At 39.1% G+C, this 21,375-nt stretch overlaps 1 protein-coding gene across 1 annotated transcript in view; it reads left to right on the top strand.

Annotated features, from left to right (window-relative positions):
- Nucleotides 1–424: 424 nt before the first annotated feature.
- si (sucrase-isomaltase) overlaps nt 425–21,375 on the top strand; it is a 153,365-nt gene continuing 132,414 nt past the window's right edge. The window contains exons 1-9 of the mRNA XM_072459634.1: nt 425–545; nt 3,973–4,058; nt 4,707–4,827; nt 6,483–6,592; nt 7,580–7,731; nt 10,540–10,711; nt 13,369–13,468; nt 15,534–15,646; nt 15,761–15,886. Coding sequence (XP_072315735.1) covers nt 425–545; nt 3,973–4,058; nt 4,707–4,827; nt 6,483–6,592; nt 7,580–7,731; nt 10,540–10,711; nt 13,369–13,468; nt 15,534–15,646; nt 15,761–15,886 — 1,101 coding nt within the window. The remainder of the gene's footprint in view (nt 546–3,972; nt 4,059–4,706; nt 4,828–6,482; nt 6,593–7,579; nt 7,732–10,539; nt 10,712–13,368; nt 13,469–15,533; nt 15,647–15,760; nt 15,887–21,375) is intronic.

Below are 21,375 nucleotides of genomic sequence, written 5' to 3'. Positions count from 1 at the left end.
TGTAGATTACAGGAAGTGACATCACACTAGGTACACTGATTCCAGACCAAGTTTCTGCATAATTTACTCAAAAGTTTTTTGTTTTTTTTTTGACATTCTAAACATAATTCAACAAAATAAAGGTCCTCTAATATATTTTCATTCATTTGAAAGTTTGGAGTTTTTTTCCCCAGTGTTTACTGTGTAATTTTCCAGTGTGATGTCATCAATTACAGTTACACAAAAGTTAAATTAAAAACCTAAAAATGTCTGAGATAACGTTTTTATCATTTTTAATTCAATGAATCGTCCAACCTGTCATAGGCACTTTAAGGGTATATAGTAGTAATTTATGTTGCTTTATACATCTGCTTAAGCGTGAGACTCACCTCAACAGTGGGGCTCATTGTTAATGCTTTTGGCCCCTGTGTCCCTTGCGCTGTAGATGGGGGAGCGGCGCTTCTCTGGACTAGAGATGGTCCTCATGGCCATGTTTCTTCTGATGACGGCTACTTCCATCGCCCTCATCGTGCTCGTTGTAACAGGCCAAGGGGTCACCAAAGATGGTAAGTAGGCAACAGGCAGGGGTCCCCAAACTGTTTTGCTCCACGGACGGGAATAATGTAGGTTTTATTTTCACGGACCGGTGTGCCAGTTTATGTCGCGGCCAGGTTAACTTGCGCCGGGCTTAGGCTTCCATTCAGCTCGGAAGACGAAATGTTCTCAAAAGACGCGTTTGTACATTATTAAGTGTACCATACCAAAAGATCCGAATTGGAGTAACATAAGGTACAGTTACACGTGTCCTCACTGTTCGTCTGACTGGTGGAAGCTCATCAGAGAAATATGGCAAAAATAAGTGCATCGAAATTACAACTGACCACAGGCTGAATCAGTGGGGTGCGTGTTTCTGTGCATGAGGTGGTCCCATCGGGAGTGATGGAGACAATGACCCCCGCGGTGTGTTTAAGTCCAGTTCGCTCCGCAGAAAAGCCGCTTCACACAGAGGATGTTGGAAATGGTAGTAAGGTTTTTAGTGCTCTTGTGGCGATGTCAGGATATTTTGGCTTGATTTTCATCCAGAATGTCAGCAGAGTTGTTGCATTCAATCTCCAACAGCTGATCCTCTTGTTGCACATGCTCAATTCGCCCGGTTTAATGGGTCGTGGATCCATTCACGTGCAGTTCATGGATCTTTTGCACGCGGGAAGTAGCGCTCAAACTCTTGTAAAAGTAAAAACGGGTGATCGTGTAGCAGTAGCAGAATGCTGGTCCAGGAGACGTGTCCTCCAAAATCCTCGCTGACTCCTCTTCTGCTCCTCGTCTGCTCCTCACTTTGCCTTGTCCCCTCTGCAAAAATGCTCTCCAAAGACTTTTGTTTTTTACTCATTTTCGCGGCTTGTTGTGGGTGTACTTTTGGGCAGCGCGTTTGATGCGACGCATCCGCGATGACGTATTGCGTATAATGCACGTATCAGAAATTGTATCACGCAGGACAAGAGCAGAGATATAATGTACTTGCCATGATATTTTGGGAGTGTCTACAGAGCCGCGGCGCGCAGCCGAAACTGCCATGTTAATTTGTGTCGCGGCTCCTGAAACTGCGGGGCTATTTGACCGCGCCGCGGCTCTGCAGCCACGGACTTATATTTAATGGATTTCATTGGCAATTTCCTATAAGGGTTTTCATGATATATCCACAGACAAGCTTATTAGTGTGTCATGAGGGACAGGCCAAAGTTACGTCGGAGAAGATAGATTATTTCCATGTGCGGCCCGGTAGCAAACGCATTGCGGACCGGTACCGGTCCCCGGCCCGGTATTTACAAAGGACTCCCCTTTAGGACTCTCAGGCTTGATTCAATTATTTGTATCAAGAGAAAGTCAGTTCAAACCTCAACTGACACAGCATCACCATGTATTGTCAGGGGGCAGGAAACATATTCATATTATTGCAAAACATCATAAATGTTTTTCTTGATTTTATAGCCATATAGCCTCATGGCTAACCCTAACCCGGCGTGGTCAAATAGCCCCGCAGTTTCGGGAGCCGCGGCACGGCCATACAGCCTCATGGCTAACCCTAACCTTAACCCTAACCTTAACCTTAACCCTGACCCTAACCCTAACCCTGACCCTGACCCTAACCCTAACCCTAACCCCAAGACCTAACCCTAACCCAGCGCGGTCTAACCCGGCGCGGTCTAATAGCCCAGCAGTTTCAGGAGCCGCGGCACAAAATAACAATCTCAGTTTCGCGGCTCTGTAGACACTCCCTTTTTTTAAACATACTCCTGGAACCTTTCCACATTTTGTCACTTCACAACAGCAAACTTAAATAGCTCAGGTGGACAGGGAATCTGTGCACAGGACAAGTATTCGTCATGCATTACACAAATCTTGTGTTTATGAAAGAGCGGCAAGAAGAAGCCATTGTAGAAAAACAGAAGTCCTGTTTGCAGTTTGCCAGAAGCCATGTGGGGGACAAATGTGGAAGATGGTCCTCTGGCCAACTGGGCTCACTCCAATGGAATTCTCGTGAATCTATCTGGGAAGACTTGCGCTGTTTGGTTTGAGCCCGGCCACTGTGGGCCTGACCAATCACAATCCCTGATTGTAGTTTAGGTGGAAGTCAAAAGGACAAACCTAAACAAACATGGTGACGCTGACAAACGTACTTTGGCCTGTTTTGGCAGATTTATGGACTATTTTGTTTATTCAAAACGTGTACACAGAAGCACTTTGTGTACTCGAAGTCTGCATTTCTCTGACTGGATTTAGCAATAGTTTGATTTCTCGGCTTTTCCTGTTGCTGTGACACTTTGACCAATTCAAATATTTGTCATGACGTTACGCGTTTTCCCAACTGATTTCGCTGAGAGCCTGTCCAGATTAATATTGTGTGGAACTCAATTCAGAGTGATATAAATATCATTATAGTACAGCCAGGTTAGCTATGATCTAATCAGACCAAAATTTTACTTTTTGGCCTAAATGCAATGTGTGGTGGAAAACTAACACGGCACATCTCCGCCGTCAAACATGGTGGTGCAGCATCATGCTGTTGGGCTGCTTTTCTCCTGCTGGGACAGGGAGCTGCTCAGAGTTGTTGGGAAGATGGATGGAGCCACATACGAGAGAAAAAAGCATCTGCAAAAGACTTGAGACTGGGGTTGTTCACCCTTATCAGGACAATTACCTTAAACATAAAGCCAGAACTACAGTGGAATGGATTTAAAAAAAAGACAAATATACCTGAATGCTTTTTCCATGCTGCACTTTTTTTTTTACTTAAAAAAAATATTTTGCGTGCTGTTTTGCGTGCTTTGTCTAATACAAGGCATTTTTAAAATAAGTGAGTGTGACATGTGTATCTAGTATGTTTATAATTGCTTTGGTGAAAACAAAGGACAATAAAACTTTCATATTCATATTTTCATACTTGTATTTTATGTATTCATATATAATTCAAGCCACTTTCTATACTACAGTACAGCCTACTTTTACACAGAGCTGCATAAACTGCAGAGGTTTTGTGCAGCTCTAAGTGCAAGAACAAACCTCTTGCTTCTTATGAAGAATGACTTGGCCTGTACTGAGCAATGCTGCTAAAGGACAATATTGCAACTTGCAACATACTATAGTTACAATGTTTAGTTGTGGGTTAAAATAACTCACATACCTTTCAAAAATGTAACTGGTAATGTATCTGTTTTTTCTTTGTTTGCAAATGATGATTAAAAAGTCTGGTTATAGCGGTTGCAGTTTGCATCATATTAAGCTAACAGATTAGCAAACTAGCATAACATCTGCAGAGGGTGCAAACTAGCATTAGCATTAGCAAGGCTACAACAAAGTGCAGCAATGATTTGTTTGATGATTGATAATGTTTTAAAACTATTGTGTGAGTGCTAGCCTGTATTTACAATGTGTGTAAACTATTTGGTAGATTTTGGGGTCTGATGCAAAGCATGTGTTGCTCTCTCTTGGCAGAATCTACCGACACATTTGTTCCTCAGTGTCCACACATCCCTCACGCTCAGAGAGTAGACTGCTTCCCTGATGCTGGAGCCTCCAAGGTATGAGCTGTTTTTGCCTGCAATGGCACAACACACGGGAAAATATAATATAATAACCTTAACCTGATGCTTGTTGTTAAAAGGCTATGTTAGCATGCGTGATAATCTGTTGAGCAATTTACTTCTGACTACATGAAACAATGTCTATTTTGGCCAGCATAAAAATATATATATATATATATATATATATATCTTTGGGGTTTACTAATTGGACCAATTTCTGAAGCTATTGTGAATATATATGAGCAAAAAGTGGGCACAAATTTATGGATTCAACAAATTGGAAAAAATTACATTTGGAATCCATTTTAATTTTGACATTCTTGACAGACTTTGGACTAAATGGGACTCATACGCTGGGCAAGATGTGCAATAATTTTAATTAACTGTGTTTCTGTTTAAAAAAAGAAAAGAAAATAACATTATATTGTATATTATATATTTGTTTTGAGGGTTTATTTCCTTTGTGTTATTGAAATGGCTATTGAGTATCAAGTCTTTTCCGTATTATAAAAAACAAGTTTGAAATTAGAATATTGAGACAAACTAGCTACAACTGACAAATTAGATGCACGTATAAAAAACACCTCAAATGCCTTCCAACCCCTTTACGTGCTTTTGTATTAATGTCTTCATACATTCTGACAGCAACAATGCGAGGCGCGTGGCTGCTGCTGGAGCCCCCTGGATGTGAGGAACGTCCCCTGGTGTTTCTTCTCCACAAACCACGGCTACACTGTGGAATCGGTGGATCAATCCAATCCTAATGGTAAACTATTCCCTATTCTGTCTACGGCCCCACTGCTTCGTGCCCAAACTAAAATATTTGACTTCCAGTTAAATGGAATGGAAGGCTATTTTCTAAGTCAAACAAGCATTGTGTTCCATCAATCTTTCTGCCTTCACTTCCATTCTCCCTCGTTCCCTACTTACTTCGCCGTGGGCATAACCTTCTGTGAAATATGACATGGATGGCATATCAGAAAACATGATTGACTTTGCAGCATGCAGGCTTTCCTATTTTCTGCTTGATTTCCCCGCCTTGTGCCAACTCGGTTGTTGTGTAAAGAACAAAGATTCATTGACTTTTTTTTTTCATATATAAACGTTCTCCCGGCATGCCGTGATAGCGTAAAAAAAGTGATTTAAAGGAGAAAATTGTATTGGCGAGGGGTTGTTTTGGTGTGATAAAGGTGGTTAAATTGAAAAATGAGTACTGCTTAGAAGTGAGGAGAGCACTATCAAAGACAATCATTATTTCCCTGTCTTTGTATTCAGCGGAGACCCTCAACCACTAAATGAAAGTCTTATATAATAACTTCAATTGTCTTCAAATATTGTGCATATATCACTTGAGGCAGCAAAGCAAATAAGAACCATCAGAGCCCTTTCTGCCCCTGGACTCTGTAAGCATCAGGCATCCTTTGATCTCATTGGTGAAAGAGACGCACGAGAATATAGATTTCTTCTAAAGGTATTAATCTCATTTCAAGTGTTTGATTTGAAATCCTTGTGGCAAGACTGTTATTGGAAGAATACAGAATTGTAGCATTAGTCGGCTTTGGTTTATGAATGAGATGGATCATTGCGTTATTGCTTTCTTGTGAGAGCCTTTTGGGTTGACAACATATCTAGTGTATTTTATGTAAATTAGAGTTTTTCATTGTTTTCTGTATTCTGTAAATGTTACTTAGTTGAAATAATATTTGAAGTCTAGGTTAAGATAAGAATGTAACATTAACTGACATGTAATGTATTGTCAATTGTCTTACTATAATGTCGTGGGCTCTGACAATTTACTGTATCAAATTATAAGCTCCTTTTCTTAAATGCATTGTTTCTTTGCAGCAGCAGCTAAAAAAAGAAAAAGAAAAACAGAGGGAACCACATAGACTATGATCCTTTGCTCCATTTCACTGCAGACACAATTCTTAATTCTGTATTTTATGAGAATGATTCACACAAGATGTATTAAATGTATTTGTATTGAGCCAAATTTGTTTTTTCTCAGTACAACTATATTGTCAAGGCAGCTCTCAGGGTGAAAATGAGAGTGCTGTGTGCCGTCTGCTTCTAATTACTCCAAAGTGGCTATTCTTTGAGAACCAGGAAGTGCGCTGTTAGCATGCTAGCTGTCGTTAGCTTTACTGTGATGACAAAACTATGCAAAAAATAAATACAAATATGTTATTTATATTGTTAGTTACAGCTTAAGGACATTTGAAAGTGCTGCAGAAAAGATAGTTAAACATTTACTGTCTAAGAAAAGCTCAGGCCTGTGAAAATTGTGCCTATAAACTCATCGTAAGCTACTTGCCAGGACCAGGGGTGAACCATCTCCAAATCTTGGCCAGCAGCACATTGGGTGGATTTTTGATGGGAGGAACCATCCATAAAACCATTTTTATATTTTGCTTGTTTCAGCATTGAAAGCAACTCTAAGAAGAATGGCCTCTCCATCTTTGTTCGGGGCAGATATTCAGGAGCTGGCACTTCATGCAGAAATGCAGACCCCAAGGCGCCTTCATTTCAAGGTAAAAACTTTGTCAAAAAGGGGATAGTATACACAATCCAAACTCATAAATGAAATTAAAAAAAACATGTTCTTTTATGGCACTGCCAGGTGTGGGTGAGTCATTATCTCTCATATTATGCTTGTTTGATAGTTAATATTTTACAGATGAGGAAGAAGTACTGACATTTTACTGCTTTGTTCCAAGTTGCTAATTGCAGATAAAAATATTTGAATAAGCTGTTTGTAACTTATATGTTCATGTCCTATATTCCCTTTGGAGTTTATTTGTTGATCCCATGTATTTAGGATCTTCTATATGCATTTTTTTTTCAAATCAAGATCCAGTTTACAGAGCACGATTTTAATCTATGAAGTGCAAATCTCATACGATGACCACACAATTCATTATATGTTCAGAGGTCTAACAACTGATTTTTGTTGTTGTTGCAGATAACGTTCTATCAATTACCTAAATAACCTAAATATTTCAGCTACCATTGTAATTTGATTTCAAATTGTGGTTTTGATTCAATTGTAATCCAGGGCAGGGCTTACATTTGAGAGATCGATATAATGGACTCAAGACAAAACTAAACCGTGGCACCTATAATCTTTGTACTAATTTGTTTAAGGATAATTAAGTCATAGTTATGAGCCTGCTTTGACACATCACAGTTTGATACTTAACTCCAAAGGTGGAGCTTAGCGTTTTATGATTATTTTTGACAATATATTTTTCCACAATTAGGCTATGGTTAGGATTAGCACCAGGGTTAGGTTTAGGAACAGTTAATTTGGTTAAAATCAAGGTTTTTGCATATGAAGCGCTTGTCCCACCCCACAGCGAACGTTTATGTCAAGCAATTATTTATTCTGAAACAAAACATACATATATGTACAGCCACATTCATTACAATATCCAAACCTCCATAAAGCTGAAGTGCAGCACACAAACACGAGTGTGGCAGTTTGCAGTGCTGAATACGCGTCTGTTTCCTCTCCTCAGATCTACGATGCCCAGAGGCAGAGGTTCGAGGTCCCCCATGAGCACATCAACGGGCTCAACGCTCAGCCATCCAGCCCCATCAGTGACACCATGCAGATCACACACCAGCCCTTTGGCATCTCTGTGCACAGGAGGGAGAACAAAAAAGTCCTGTGAGTAGAGCACGCCACTTCCGCACGCCGGCTCGTGCGCTGTAGGGCTAAACACTGCAACAGAGAATTAAGTGTGCGGAGATAAAACAGACAATAGACGGAATACACAATTATTGTTTAAGTTTAAACACCATCACTGGGTTTAGGGGACACCAAAACATTCTATTTATGAGTTTCATGCAAACAATTTCTTCCCAAAGGATTTTTTGAGGATCCATCCCCATTCAAAAAATATCATATATTGAATTTTGATATTGTTAATATGCATGAATGGGGGCAAGGTTATGTTATGTACTCTTAATTGTGTGGACAATAAAGGAATATCTTAATAAGCCGCAAAAATGGGTCAGATGCAGAGGACAGATTTCTCTATGATGACAATAAAGTAACGTACATTGACAATTTATTTGTCCTTGCTTTTAACTATGTCATAACATTCTCTCATTAAAAAAATATATATTTATGAGTATTTAAAACTTGAGCTTCTTTTAAGTCCATAAATGATCACCAGACTCATTCTAAACATCCCTACCGTCAAACCAGATTAATAACAGATTAATGCTTGTATTAGCATGTCAGGGGAAGCTAGCTTTTTATCCCTTTCTTGTAATTTCCTCTGTGGCCAGTAGATGGAGTTCAAACTAAATTCCTGATGAGGTGGGTACATTATTTTAAGTTGCCAAGAGCATGTTTAAAGGCCAGCAACAAGACAAAAAATAATACATAATATGTTTTTTTTTTAAAGAGTCCAGTGTTAGAACAAATCCAAACAAATCAGGAACATGTACTGCTGTGGTTATTTACTAGACAAAAGCAAACTGCACCATAGTTAGTATAAACTCTCTCTTGAATATGCAGTAACATCAAAGCCACACCACTATGTAGCTCTAAGGTATTCAACATTGACATTATGTATCACAATAGTACGGAAAAACGCAATAGAACAACACATTTGCTTCCTATCAGTGCATGTTCTCACACGGATAGAATGACATGACATATTGCAGAAAGGGTCCATGTTTCTATCACTACATCCATCAAGATAAAATTAAATCCCTGTTCTGTGAGTTCATATTACAGCCCTCTACATATGTTTTTGTGTATCTTGAGCTATTAAGATCGATCTATATAGTCAGAACAGCAAGGACACTCTTTATCTTCAATCAGCAATTTACAGGTTCCATGTTTTGAAATGTACATCTTTTTTTTACTCAACATTCAGCATTACACTGAAATACTGTATAAAGATATTGCAACTGGCAAGTGAGTGAGTTAAGGATAATTTCCTGTGTTTTTTGAATGGCTGCTTCCCTTCATTTCTTTGCAAGAATACTATTAGGACAATAACTTATGAACAGACTTGTATATTTTGTCATGTCTGGTCAGCTGGTTAAACAGATTTTGGCACTGTCATCCACTGCTCTAGAAAGACAGAACTAAAATCTGGAGTACAACTTATACAGAATTGTATCCTAGGTATGAGACAATTGGATCCTAGGTATGAGACAGTTGGTACTCCCCCTTGTCCCGATTTACAGTCTGGTAGGCGCGTTTCTGGATCTCGATGGCCTCCCTGATCCAACAATAATATTTGGACATGTAACAGCAAAATTACGTTGCATTTCTCAAGAAAGCTACACAGTATAGCTGAAACTGTCAAGGAATCATGAAAACAGAAGTCTGCTCATAAATAGTAATAGTACAAATATAAATTAAGGCGTAATGACCGGATTATTGGCTTAAGTAAGGATGATCATCGTTGGTTTGGGGGCGTGGTAGCTCAATTGGTTGTAACCTTTAACCAAAGTTGAGAATTGAATCCCTAATCCTTCAAGCGCTTCAGTGGTGATCTGGGAAAAAGTAGACTTGAAAATGAGAGTAAATGAATAAACCAAACACAGCCACTAATTTCTAGCACGTGTCTCTCAAATATATATATATATATATATATATATATATATATATATATATATATATATATATATATATAATCAGCACTTCACTTGCTGATTCTGCGGAAAACATCTGGATAGTTCCGAGTTATTGAAGTTTATTGTTCTGATTACTCATTACAGTACAATAAAAAAACAGGAAATAGTTTTAATTTTACTATGATTTTTTTGCCCATAAAAATCAAAAAAATAATATTAACAAATATTTTTGTGGCATAATACTATTGTGCCAAATTTTACTAGCATTTTACTTGAAATATATTACATACAGTTACACATAAGTTAAAATTGCATTGCCCAATACTCCATTTTCCATTGCTATTATGACAATGTTTTATGATACAGAGATAAACCCTTAAATAACCCATAAAACTGCTAGCCTTTATAAACTGTTACCGCTATCGTTTCAAATCAGATTTTATTGACACATAAAAACTATACATGTACGCCCTTTGCATAATGAATAAATAATCCTTTGTTCTTTGACCTTATGGACTTATAAACTTGATAGTGTTACCTTTTGTGGTACTGAAGTCACGAGACTGGGCCAAAATTCAACCCAGCCCCACACATCTGCTGCTGTCGAGAACTAACCAAGTATGTCTTGTTTTGAAGCTGGGCGCATTCCTACCCAGAAGGCTTATTACAGCTTGATGAGCCGTTCTATCTCGACAAGCTCTTTTTCCTGTTACAGTTGATCTCCTTCGCACATCTCTGTCTCGCGTTCCCACTTTGCCTCAGCGCTGCTTCTCACTTGAGTTTTTCAAATCCCTCTTTTTCTCTCGCTTTCTCTTCCATGTTCCCAGCACTGACCTGAACACTTGTTTACCTCTTCCTTTTCTGAATATATTTGCAGGTTTGACACTACCATGGCCCCCCTGGTATTTGCAGATCAGTACCTGCAGATATCGGCCAAGCTGCCATCCCATAATATCTACGGCCTGGGGGAGCATGTACACCAGAATTTCCGCCACAGCACCGACTGGAGGACCTGGCCCATTTTCACCAGAGATGCTTTTCCCAATGGGGTGAGATACATAGGATACGTCAATAGCAATAAGGAAAAATGTATCTGTTGCTTTGACTTTGCTTTGAATTTGAATCAGAATCAGAAAAAGGTTTATTAACATTCACAAACTAGGAACTCTCCTTGGTGATAAGATGCAACACAAAACAACACATAGAATAGCAAAATATAAAAAAATAAATACAAAATCTTAAAAAAAATATGTTAACTAAATAGGATGGAAATTAACCAATACTGAATACTTTAACTGAATATATACACACAATGTACATACTCTAGACCAGGAGTGTTGAAAAATATATATTTTTAAAAAGGATTGCAATTCTGTGTCTTGAAGATTCTGGATCGAATTCCAACTTTTCAAAAATCGATTTTAAATGATGAGTTTTCCGCTGTATTCACTGCATCGTCAAGAAACTGGTAAAAGGCCGTTTGTAGCATATAATTTAATAACACGTGTTATGCCGCAACTTCATCAAAACTGCTTGTCTCTCTCTCTGTTGTTGTTGTTGTTGTTGTTGTTGTTGTTGTTGCTAGCAGTGAAGGCTAATGTCCAATTATTCGTAAAATGAAATTAATTAGAAAATATTGATTGATTGATATTAATTGTTAACTTTGACAAATAGTTTAATCTCTGCCATTACAAAACTACAAATACAATTGTTAAACCACAAAGGCTAATACATATAAAGCCAGAATAAAACGTTACATTTAATCGAGATCCCTAAAATCAAAATCGAATGAAATTGCCAGGAACATAAAGATCCACACTTCTACTCTAGACCAGAGAACGAATGGAGGAAGACCGTAGCACAACTTCGAGAAGCAGCGTGTCCTGGAGCAAACGCTGAAATAGGCCAAAAAACCGACAGAGTAATAAAAGAATCACATGTGTTTGAAACGATATGGTAAGCAGGTTTTAAGCAGAATAAGCAGGATTTGTTGTTTGTGGAGGAAATCATTCTAAAGTCTTTGCTAAGTGTGTCCATTTAAATTGTGATTTAAATTTGATTGCGATTGATCTTGCACACGATGTCCATTCACAAAAACGACAAACATCCTGCTGTGTTGAAACGCACGATGCAAGATGACACTTTTCTGGTCGAGGGTTTGCCACCTGCTTGTCTCCATGGAGATGTTGTATCTTTGCCAGAAATGGTCCATGGTATGACATTATGTTTATTTTATTTGTGGTGTTTTATTGAGCAGAAATCATTTGAAAAAACATGCATTCTTACTGTGTGGGTGTGTGGTGTCGCCTCTTCACAGATCGGACCTGTAACTTGTCATGGTAACGTCACCTGCATTAACAGCACTTACCATGGATTTCAGGCATAATAATTCCTTCCTGATTTGAACGTTTTGTCATAGGAACCGTTGTCTAAGCATAGTGCAATTCAAAACAAAATACTAGAATGTCTTTTGAATAAGTCCAGGAATAGACTTTGATTTCGATTCAACTATTTATTAAATCAATAGTAAGTACAAAAGTAATTATTGTGACAGGTCTAATTTTTAAAGGGACACTCTTCTCAAGTGTTTTTGTGAAGACATTTTTGTGAATAAATTAATACATTAAAGATAGAGATGTAAATACCATACTGTGGAACATTCCTGGCAAAGCAATAATATATTCAGAGACAAGCAGATTATGGACCTGCACCAGAAAACTTTCTTGAACTAAACCCTCCGACTTCCCATTCACACGATTCTCTCCACTGACGCTAGTTTGAATTCATGTTGAGACATTCGAATTTTTGTCGCCAAAGCCCAATTCTAAGCTCCAGAGACGTATCAAACTGTTGGGACACACTGGACCAATCGACCGCCATCGGCCTGTTTGGACAGTCTGTGAGTCGGTCTGCATTGTTGGCTGCACTGCCTGTCAGCATATGATTGGTGCTGCCCCAATTCAATCTGTCATATAAATCCAAATTTTTTTGACCAATTTCACAACCTGTACGTGGGAAAAGGTGCAATATTTGTGAGCTAAAACGTTTTATCTCACTATCGACTTGGCAGGAGAGAACATTATATGCTAATCCTGAATTGCATCAATCACAACATCAGAATAAAAAAAATAAATGTTCCCATAAAAGTTAAGATTATAAACATACAAACCTCCACACTAAGATAGGAGACAATGTAAGAACAAGCCACTTGACAATAATATGTATAGTATTTCATTGAGGCTTTAAAGGTGCACTGTGCAACTTTTCTGATAGTGGGGCCTGTGGTTGTCTCTATGCAGCATAAATGTAGCAGGTTTGCCTTTCCACAGATCTGACGTGACCTAGTGTCTCCATTGAGGTAGATAAGTTTTACGCATAAGTTTAAGACAAGCAGGTGGCAGACCTTCCACCAGAAAAGATACAAAATGCTCCTTTAATATCTGATTGTTAATATTATGTAAAAAGGACAAACAAGCCCAAAATGATTGTTGTTTTTCCTTTCTTACATTTTGTCATGATTGCTAAAATAAATCCACCCGTACATGGCTGCCTTGATTTTTTTAGCATTATAGCCACCAATCATCCCAAAAAAAACACCACCTCTCCAGGCTCTTTCCTTCCCTCTCCTTTGTGACCAGCACCTCTCCCTCTCATCCTTTCATCCTTTCATCCTTTCATCCCTCTGACGCACCTCTCTCTGCCGCAGGGAACACACAACCTCTACGGACATTATCCCTTCTTCCTCTGTCTGGAAGATGAGAGCGGGAAGTCATTTGGGGTCTTCCTCTTAAACAGCAATGCTATGGGTAAGTGTGACACAAGTAAGCATGACGATATGCAGGCTTTTACATACAAATGCCTGTTGGTAGTATGTCTACTTCAAAGACTGGATGTGACATTCCTACTGTAAAAATATGAATACACGCTCTGAGTATATGTAATGGTTTTTATTTATTTTTTTCAAGTGCAATGCTCTCATCCACTGCAGCAAAGGACAATATTTCAAGGAAAAGACTTGTGGAAAACACTTTAGAAACTAGAACTACAAAGGAAAACAATGAAAAAATATATAAAGGTCATGTGAATGCTGCGCTAATAGACCTACTACTTTGTGTCCATTGTTATGCGCAAGTTTGGATATTTACCTGTGACTCAAAAATCTAGTGAAAATTCAAAATGAGGGCGCTCAGAGAAAATGACCTCATAAACAGGATATGAAGATATTAAAGTGTTTTCGATGAAGAGACAACAATACGACATGGTTCAAAGCTTATAAAAGTAAACGTTATACAACTGTATTATTTGTAATCTGTGCATACAGCGTTTTCCAATTGAGGGCAAACAGTTTGAATACAGCCAACAAAAACAATGATATTAGCAAAACATTGTTTGTGGTGAATGCAGATTTAGAGGAGAATTTAAAAGAGAAAGGATTACCACCTGATGACATCAGCCTGAATGCAGGGTTTCTCAAACATGTCCCACTAACACAACACTAGGTATGATTTTTTTTAACGAGGGAACAAGATTAAAACGTGTTTACCGGGCCAAAGTTCTATAAGTTTCGTATAATATAAACCTTCAACATGTTACAATTGTTCAAGGACATATCAAACATTGGAGACTCTCCATCTCTGAAGCATAAATAGATCTGCTTTTGCCTCAATCAAAACTGTGCTGACAAATCAAAGGGAATATTGCATGGCTCTTTTACCCAGCGGAGGATGAGTGAGAGCACTGGGAATGTGTGCTGACACGTCGCTTTCACATGAGGACGGGCGTCTTACAAAGCAAATTTACACTTTATTTTATAAACTTATCGCACATATTGACCAGCCCACAAGTGCTTAGAAAGCACTTTTAGGTTTGGATGTTTCAGTGGTATAAAAACGTGTGGATTTTCAATTGTTTTTATTTGATGTAGTTTGGCTTTGCCGCTGTTCTGGTGACTCAAACTGTTTGCAGAGGAATCTTGTAGAAATAAAGAAAAAAAGAGATGATTTGGTTATAGAGTGGATTAGAGGGAACAACCTTTGAATATGTTTTAGTTATATTTATGGCTGAAGAAAAAAAAAAAAAAAAAAAAAAAAGATATATATATATATATATATATATATATATATATATATATATATAAACTAACACAAATTACAATAGAAAATACCCAAAACATTGTAATTATGTAATATACCATAGACTAGATAAGATTAAAATTCTGGTAGAGAGGCAAAAGTGAAGTGGAACATACTGTGATTTCAGTGGATGAACTGAGATTGCCTTCAAGAACATTACAAAATGTGAAAAATCAAGATGGTTTTATTGCAAATGTAAGGCTACATGTAAGTAAAATCAGACAAAATGTTTGCAAATAATTTTATTTGTTCAATTACCGGTAATAGGTGGAAGTAAAAAATGTTGCTCAATAATATAAAAAAAACATAATTAGTATTTAATCTGTTTTTGGTCACCTTCATTCTGATATTTTGAACATTCTAATGACATACAGTAGCATATGAAGAAGACACAACCTTTAGTCCCAATGTCACCTTTTAAGGAAGATGATTGTTTTAATTTTCATTTCTGACACTGCATATGTAAGGAATTTTATATTTCATTTTATTTTTTATGCGGACTCAAATTCAGTTTGATTAAATTTTGTAAAGCCCACTTTGAAAATAGCGGTCACCTCTCATGGTTTTAGAAATTGTTGTTTTAATTTAACAATGGCACACACAAACAAATTCATAAATCATACGGCATCCTCTGTCCTTAAACCCTCCTTCTCATGTCAAAATGATATATTCAGATACCTTTAAAACAGGATTAGCTCAGACTTAGATTTGAATTGTCTTTGCTTCTTTGTGCTTCCAGAGGTGACTTTGCAACCGGCCCCGGCGGTGACCTACAGGACCATCGGAGGAGTGCTGGACTTCTACATCCTCTTTGGAGACACACCAGAACAAGTGGTGCAAGAGTTCCTTGAAGTGAGCCTCTTCAGATTTCACAAATGCCAATAATGTAGAGGCTGGCAAATGGAAGAGCTTGAGTTCTGGTGCCAGTGCAAATGCATTAACCGTATGTGTAATTATGTTGTCCAGCTCATTGGCAGGCCTGTCATCCCCGCCTACTGGTCACTGGGCTTCCAGCTCTCACGCTGGGACTATGGCAGCCTGAGTGAAGTCAAAGCCACCGTGGAGAGGAACCGTGCTGTGCAGATTCCATATGTAAGAGCTGACCCTCATATGACACGGTATTTTTAGAAACACTGCCAGCGAGACACAGGCTCGTGGTCAAATATAGGAAACACACACATTATGTTTTCAGTTGTCTTACTTGATAGTCATTATTAATATGTCTGCAATTCTCAATTATTTTGGTTGTTGACAAGTCAGCAATTTACTATTACATAAGTCGACTTTGAACGATTATTTCTATTGTACATTGAGACTTTGCAAATACATTATAAACCAAATAAAGGAAATATGCTGACTGAAGGCTTTTAGATACTTAGGTAGAATATATATATATATATATATATATATATATATATATATATATATATATATATATATATATATATATATATATATATATATAAAATATAAAATACAAAATACAAAGTATTATTGATGAAAATCCTCCTCACACCAAGATGTAATGTATATGTATGTATGTATGGTTAGTCCCAGAGAATATTATTCTCTGGGACTAACCATTGCATTGTGGACAACATGTGTAGGATTTTAGGTAGTTAATGTTCATATTTATATTTAAAAACGGCACCGTCTGAAGCTTGTTCAGCAAAACATTAATACCTACTCAGTCTCATTCTCTGAAAGGGAGTACACGATTCATTGAATGACAATTATAACTCTAAAGATCAATTTAAAGGGTCTATATTAAACCACACAAAAGCATTGTGGTTCAGTGTGGATTAATAAACAAAAATATCAAAGCAATTAATTACACATTTTGTGAGACAGGCTTAAAATAAATTCTGGTATTAGGAATTAAGTTTTGATTAATTCTGTATAATAATCCAAGGGAACCTGACTTTAATGCCACTCTGCAAGTATCAGCCAGGTCTTGTGTGTCCGAGGGAAGGCTCAGATGTGGATCAAGACCTCCTCTGAGCGCTTTTGGTCCTTAGACCCCGTGGCGCTACGGTTATTTTCTTATAGTTGACTTAGAATGAGTTAATCGTCCCTAATCATTAAGACGGAAATAATAACATGTGATTATGAGTGCCCAAAAATATGTATACAACTGTATTTAAAGGCAAAATATGAAATTGAAATGCATATATACAAATAATGTAAGATATTCTATAAAAGAATGCTGAGCTTTTTTTTTTCAATCCAAAAACCCTCCAACTTTCATCAAGCGTTTGAAAAGTGTAGGATCGCTTTAACCTGCCCTCAACATTGGCCTTTCCACCTCCCCTCCATCCTTGATCTTCCATACCCACATATTTTATTTGTTCCTCTTCATTTCTGGATATACCTCGGTGTATGTCATCATCATGGCCAGTTCATGCCCAGTTCCACCTGTTCATAACATATTGAGCGATCACGCACACCATATACTCAGCGGGGTCTTGGAGCTGTATAGCGGGGGGGTCCGGGGCTGCTGGGGTCGATCGATGCTTCACCTCACGCACCCCCTGTTAAATCTAAAGTACTCATGCACTGCTGCTACTGCAACTGGCCTTAACCACTACACCATCTGTCTGGACGTGATATGAAAGCTGAAACGGTAGAGTTGGACAGTCAATCGGAGTGATAGGGGTGGCCTTTTGCTTAGACGGGCTAGTCCAGCTTCCTGTCAAATAATGTTGCTGTTCTGTCTCTCCGGGATGTCCAAAATGTTAAAAAAAAAAAGTTCAATGTCTGTTAAAGACAGTTAAATATATGTCACGATATTGCGTACGATTACCTGTACTGAAAAAATAAAAATAAAAAAGATTCCTGTTGTCCCATGTTACTATTTGTCAAGTTTGTGAAATGAAATGAAACATCCTGAATTACAAAATTAAGTAAATGTCAGATAAAAAGTACATCACATTTAGATGCAATTTTCTGGAGAATATGGATTAAATTAATAAACGGAAACAATTTAGCTTTTACAATGGTCACGTTTTTCATACAGTGAGTCCTTTTAAACTAAAATGCAAATGTATATGACTTAATGTACAAGTCAAACTCAACAGAGACTCAACCAAGACCAAAACAAGGCTGAAGGACTGAATAAAGAAATTTGGCAAAACCCACACATACAAAAATAAACCCGTACATAACATAAACGCAACATAAAAAAATACCAATATAATTTGGTATAACATTTATACACACATACTAAACAATCTTAAAGCATGTATCAAAACAGGATACTTCTTTGAACAAGTAAAACATAGAAAGGACCAAATTAGACCTATCTTGATTAGTTCTAATAATGAATGGGCTTGATCTTCATTAGAGCTAGTTTAAAGATGCACTATGCAACTTTTCTGTTTGGGAGGTCCACCTTGTCTAAATGGAAACGTAATTTATTTGCACGGAATGTTCCACCCTATAGCATTAAGCATATATATAGAATAGATTTTGTTACAGGTGTTTTTATTGCGCAAAAAGTGTCATGCTTGTCCCCATTGTGATTGATGGGTTTAATACCCTCATGTGGAACATTCTAGTCAAAGCAATAACTTCTCTATAGAGACAAGCAGGTGGCAAACTCTTCACCAGAAATGTTACACAGTGCACCATTAACACCATTATGTTTGAAATTTAGATTATATTTCTTTGAAAAACAACAAAAAAACATTTAAATCATTGTGGTTTCAAAATAGTATTGAGCCTTTTCCTCAGTGTTGAAACTGCGCTTGAAATGATAGTGTCGTGGGGACACTGGTTCAATCCACTATTTTATATATATTTTTGTGCCAATTGACTGACTACCCTTTCATTATCTCAATTCTCCTGCACTGAATGTTTAAAAAAAAAATCTTCCTCTTCCACTGTTACACCAGATAAATAACAGTTCTGCTTGACATTTTCGTGGAAATGAGCTCTGGGCTTATCTTAGGTGCAAGGCCTGAAGCGTTAACTTTCACACAAAGATAGTTTGAGATACCAGGGCATCGCTTTTATGGTGCAAAGTTTGAGTCAGACTTTTTATTTGATGCCACAATGTTGGTGTCAGGCAGCAATAAAAGGGCCCAATCAAGGACAAAGGTTTTGGTCTTGTCTAATCTAAAGATCAAATCGGGATAAGTTCTCAAAGAATAACTTGGCAATCTGCAGACTAAAGAGAAACTCCATGAACAGAAATAACTGGCCTGAACTGGACTGAACTGGACTGAACTGGCTGGTGGCTGCTCTTACAGGATTTTTAGCAACATTTGCACGTCGTCATGTGTGGATTATTTTTATTACAGCATCCACAAGCAATTATGGAGTTTTGAGCATGTCTTGCCCTCCTCCTGGTTCAGTCTATTCAGTCTACGCTGGGTTTGACCTGGTGTTGTTCAGATAACTCTAGACTATGTGGACTGTAAAGTGCAGGTTCAGGTTTATAGCTGTCACTGCTCTGGAGTGCCGTCCAGAACACCACTTAAGGCCAGGGTTTAGGAGCTTGTATTGCTCCTAGGGCGTGCACCCTGTCTCATTGTCTCCACCTATCCGAATATCCAACGCTAGGCCTTAGCTGGCACTTCCCCGCTGACACTTTAGGCTACAAACACCGCCCAATCAGTTACGGTGCCCCCACAATGCGTAACATTTATGAAGTTCTCGCAAGCCCGTACGACTCTCTGGGATTTATCCTACCACCTGGGCCAAAATAGATTGGGTGATTGGTTTAGGAGCTTGTATTACTCCGAGGGCGTGCACTCTATCTCCTCATTGTTTCCACCTCAGACAGGTCTGGACAAGCACATGGTTTAAACATGGAGGAGATGTAGAAAGGCTCCCAGTACGCAGTGAGGCCTCCCTGGATGAAGCCCGTGAGCACATCCATGGGTGGTGCCAGTAGTTGGAGATGCAGCTCAGAACAGTGTGCTGGTGATCATTACCAACAGGAACTGGATCAGCGGCGGCAACAGTCAAGCTCCTCGCCATGACAACCGAGCTTGTAGATACAATGGTAGATACATGGCAAACAAGGCATGCCCCGAAAAGAATGGCTTCCTCCACCAGCTTGGCGTTGCGCTGCTGACAGGGGGCCACATGTCTCCCAGGAGTGCAGTTTATGGACGAGTAGGTGATGTTGCACACTGACAGAAAGTTTGGTCGCAGTCTCCCTGCGCACAGCGTAGCCATGTTTGTGAGAATCAGCGCTGATGCTTAAGGCTCATGTTGTGTGAGAAGGAGATACTCGCGTCTTCACAGAAGAATCTGTGTCTGTACAGAGTCACTGCTTTCAGCTCACAAGCAAAGAATGGGATGGAGGAAACACAAAGACAGATGACATCTAGGCCCACTAGGACTCGGCTTTTGGTGCACAGAGGAGTCTACTCAGCTACTGGCTCAGAAAGTGTTTTCCAGCCCCGTTCTTCTTGCTCCCCCTCGAGGTTCTGCCATCCGCCATCCGCCAGCCGCAGCTGGAGGTCCGCGTCCCGGGGCAGCGTGTCACAGCCTCTGGGACAGTGCAGAATTGGTGCTTCAATGCGGTAAATACGGCATTCAAGCAGAAAACGCACTTGGGTTACTTCTCATCACTTTTAGCACTGCAGGTCAACAACCTTCACACACAGACTGCTTTCTGTGTGGTGCTTCTTCTTCTGTAACTTTTAAAGGCATTTGACAGCCAACTAAAAAGGTGCATTTACCACCACCTACTGGATTGAGTGTGGACAGGAGATCAACGGAAGTGGTGCGTTGTTGTTCTGTTGCTTTTAATGGCGGCAAAGGTGCATTTATCGCCTCCTACTGTAGTTGTACGTCTTCATGTGTATGTATTTTACACTATACCGTAAAAAATTAAAAAACGGAGAGAGAGAAAGAGGGATGGAATGCATGTGACAATATAAAGCATAATGTAAAAGGCTGGAGCGCCTTCTACTGGACACTCCACAAACTACACATGAATGTATAGGTAAAATGTAAAGGAAATACAGAAACTATGGGGCCTTTTTTACACCTGGATTAGTGCGGGCTTTGTCTTGGTTTAAAGATGAGTCTATTGTAGGATAGTTCCGTCCAAGTGAAGAGGGAAGCACCGCTTTCAACAGCTAGCCAGGGCCATCATCAGCCCTGCTGAGTCAGAGGTGCCGCCTCAGACATGGATCACCCTCTGCCTCTCACTGCTCGGTCTTGGGGTAAACCAGTCACACACATGCACCCCCAGAGCCCTGAACCCCTCATCGGCTTTGCCACTGTGCTGTCCCCGGAGGCAGGGCCGGCCCAGCCTATAAGCGAACTAAGCAGCCGCGTAGGGCCCCGAGGCGTTAATAGGGCCCCAATCTGGCAACCCGTCTTATGCGAAGTGCAAGCGCAGCGTGCGTGACTAGTGTAGTAGCGCTGCTGGCGCGGCAGCGCACACAGCGGTAACATATAACGCACAAACCGCATTTATTTGTAATGACAATCTGGCAACCAAGACACCAGACCTGCGCTGATTGGGCAACTTCATTGTGCGCGAGGAGATCGAGAGCAAAACATAAACACAACAGAACGGGGGGATATGTCCAGAGGAATATATCTCCCCGATGCCGAAA

This window comes from Eucyclogobius newberryi, unplaced genomic scaffold (genome assembly GCF_026437365.1).
Source record: "Eucyclogobius newberryi isolate DKJ021-1_F unplaced genomic scaffold, fEucNew1.0.hap1 SCAF_10, whole genome shotgun sequence".
Lineage (NCBI taxonomy): Eukaryota > Metazoa > Chordata > Actinopteri > Gobiiformes > Gobiidae > Eucyclogobius > Eucyclogobius newberryi.
Note: the sequence above shows the minus strand (reverse complement) of the source record. Positions and strands in the feature narration are given on the sequence as shown.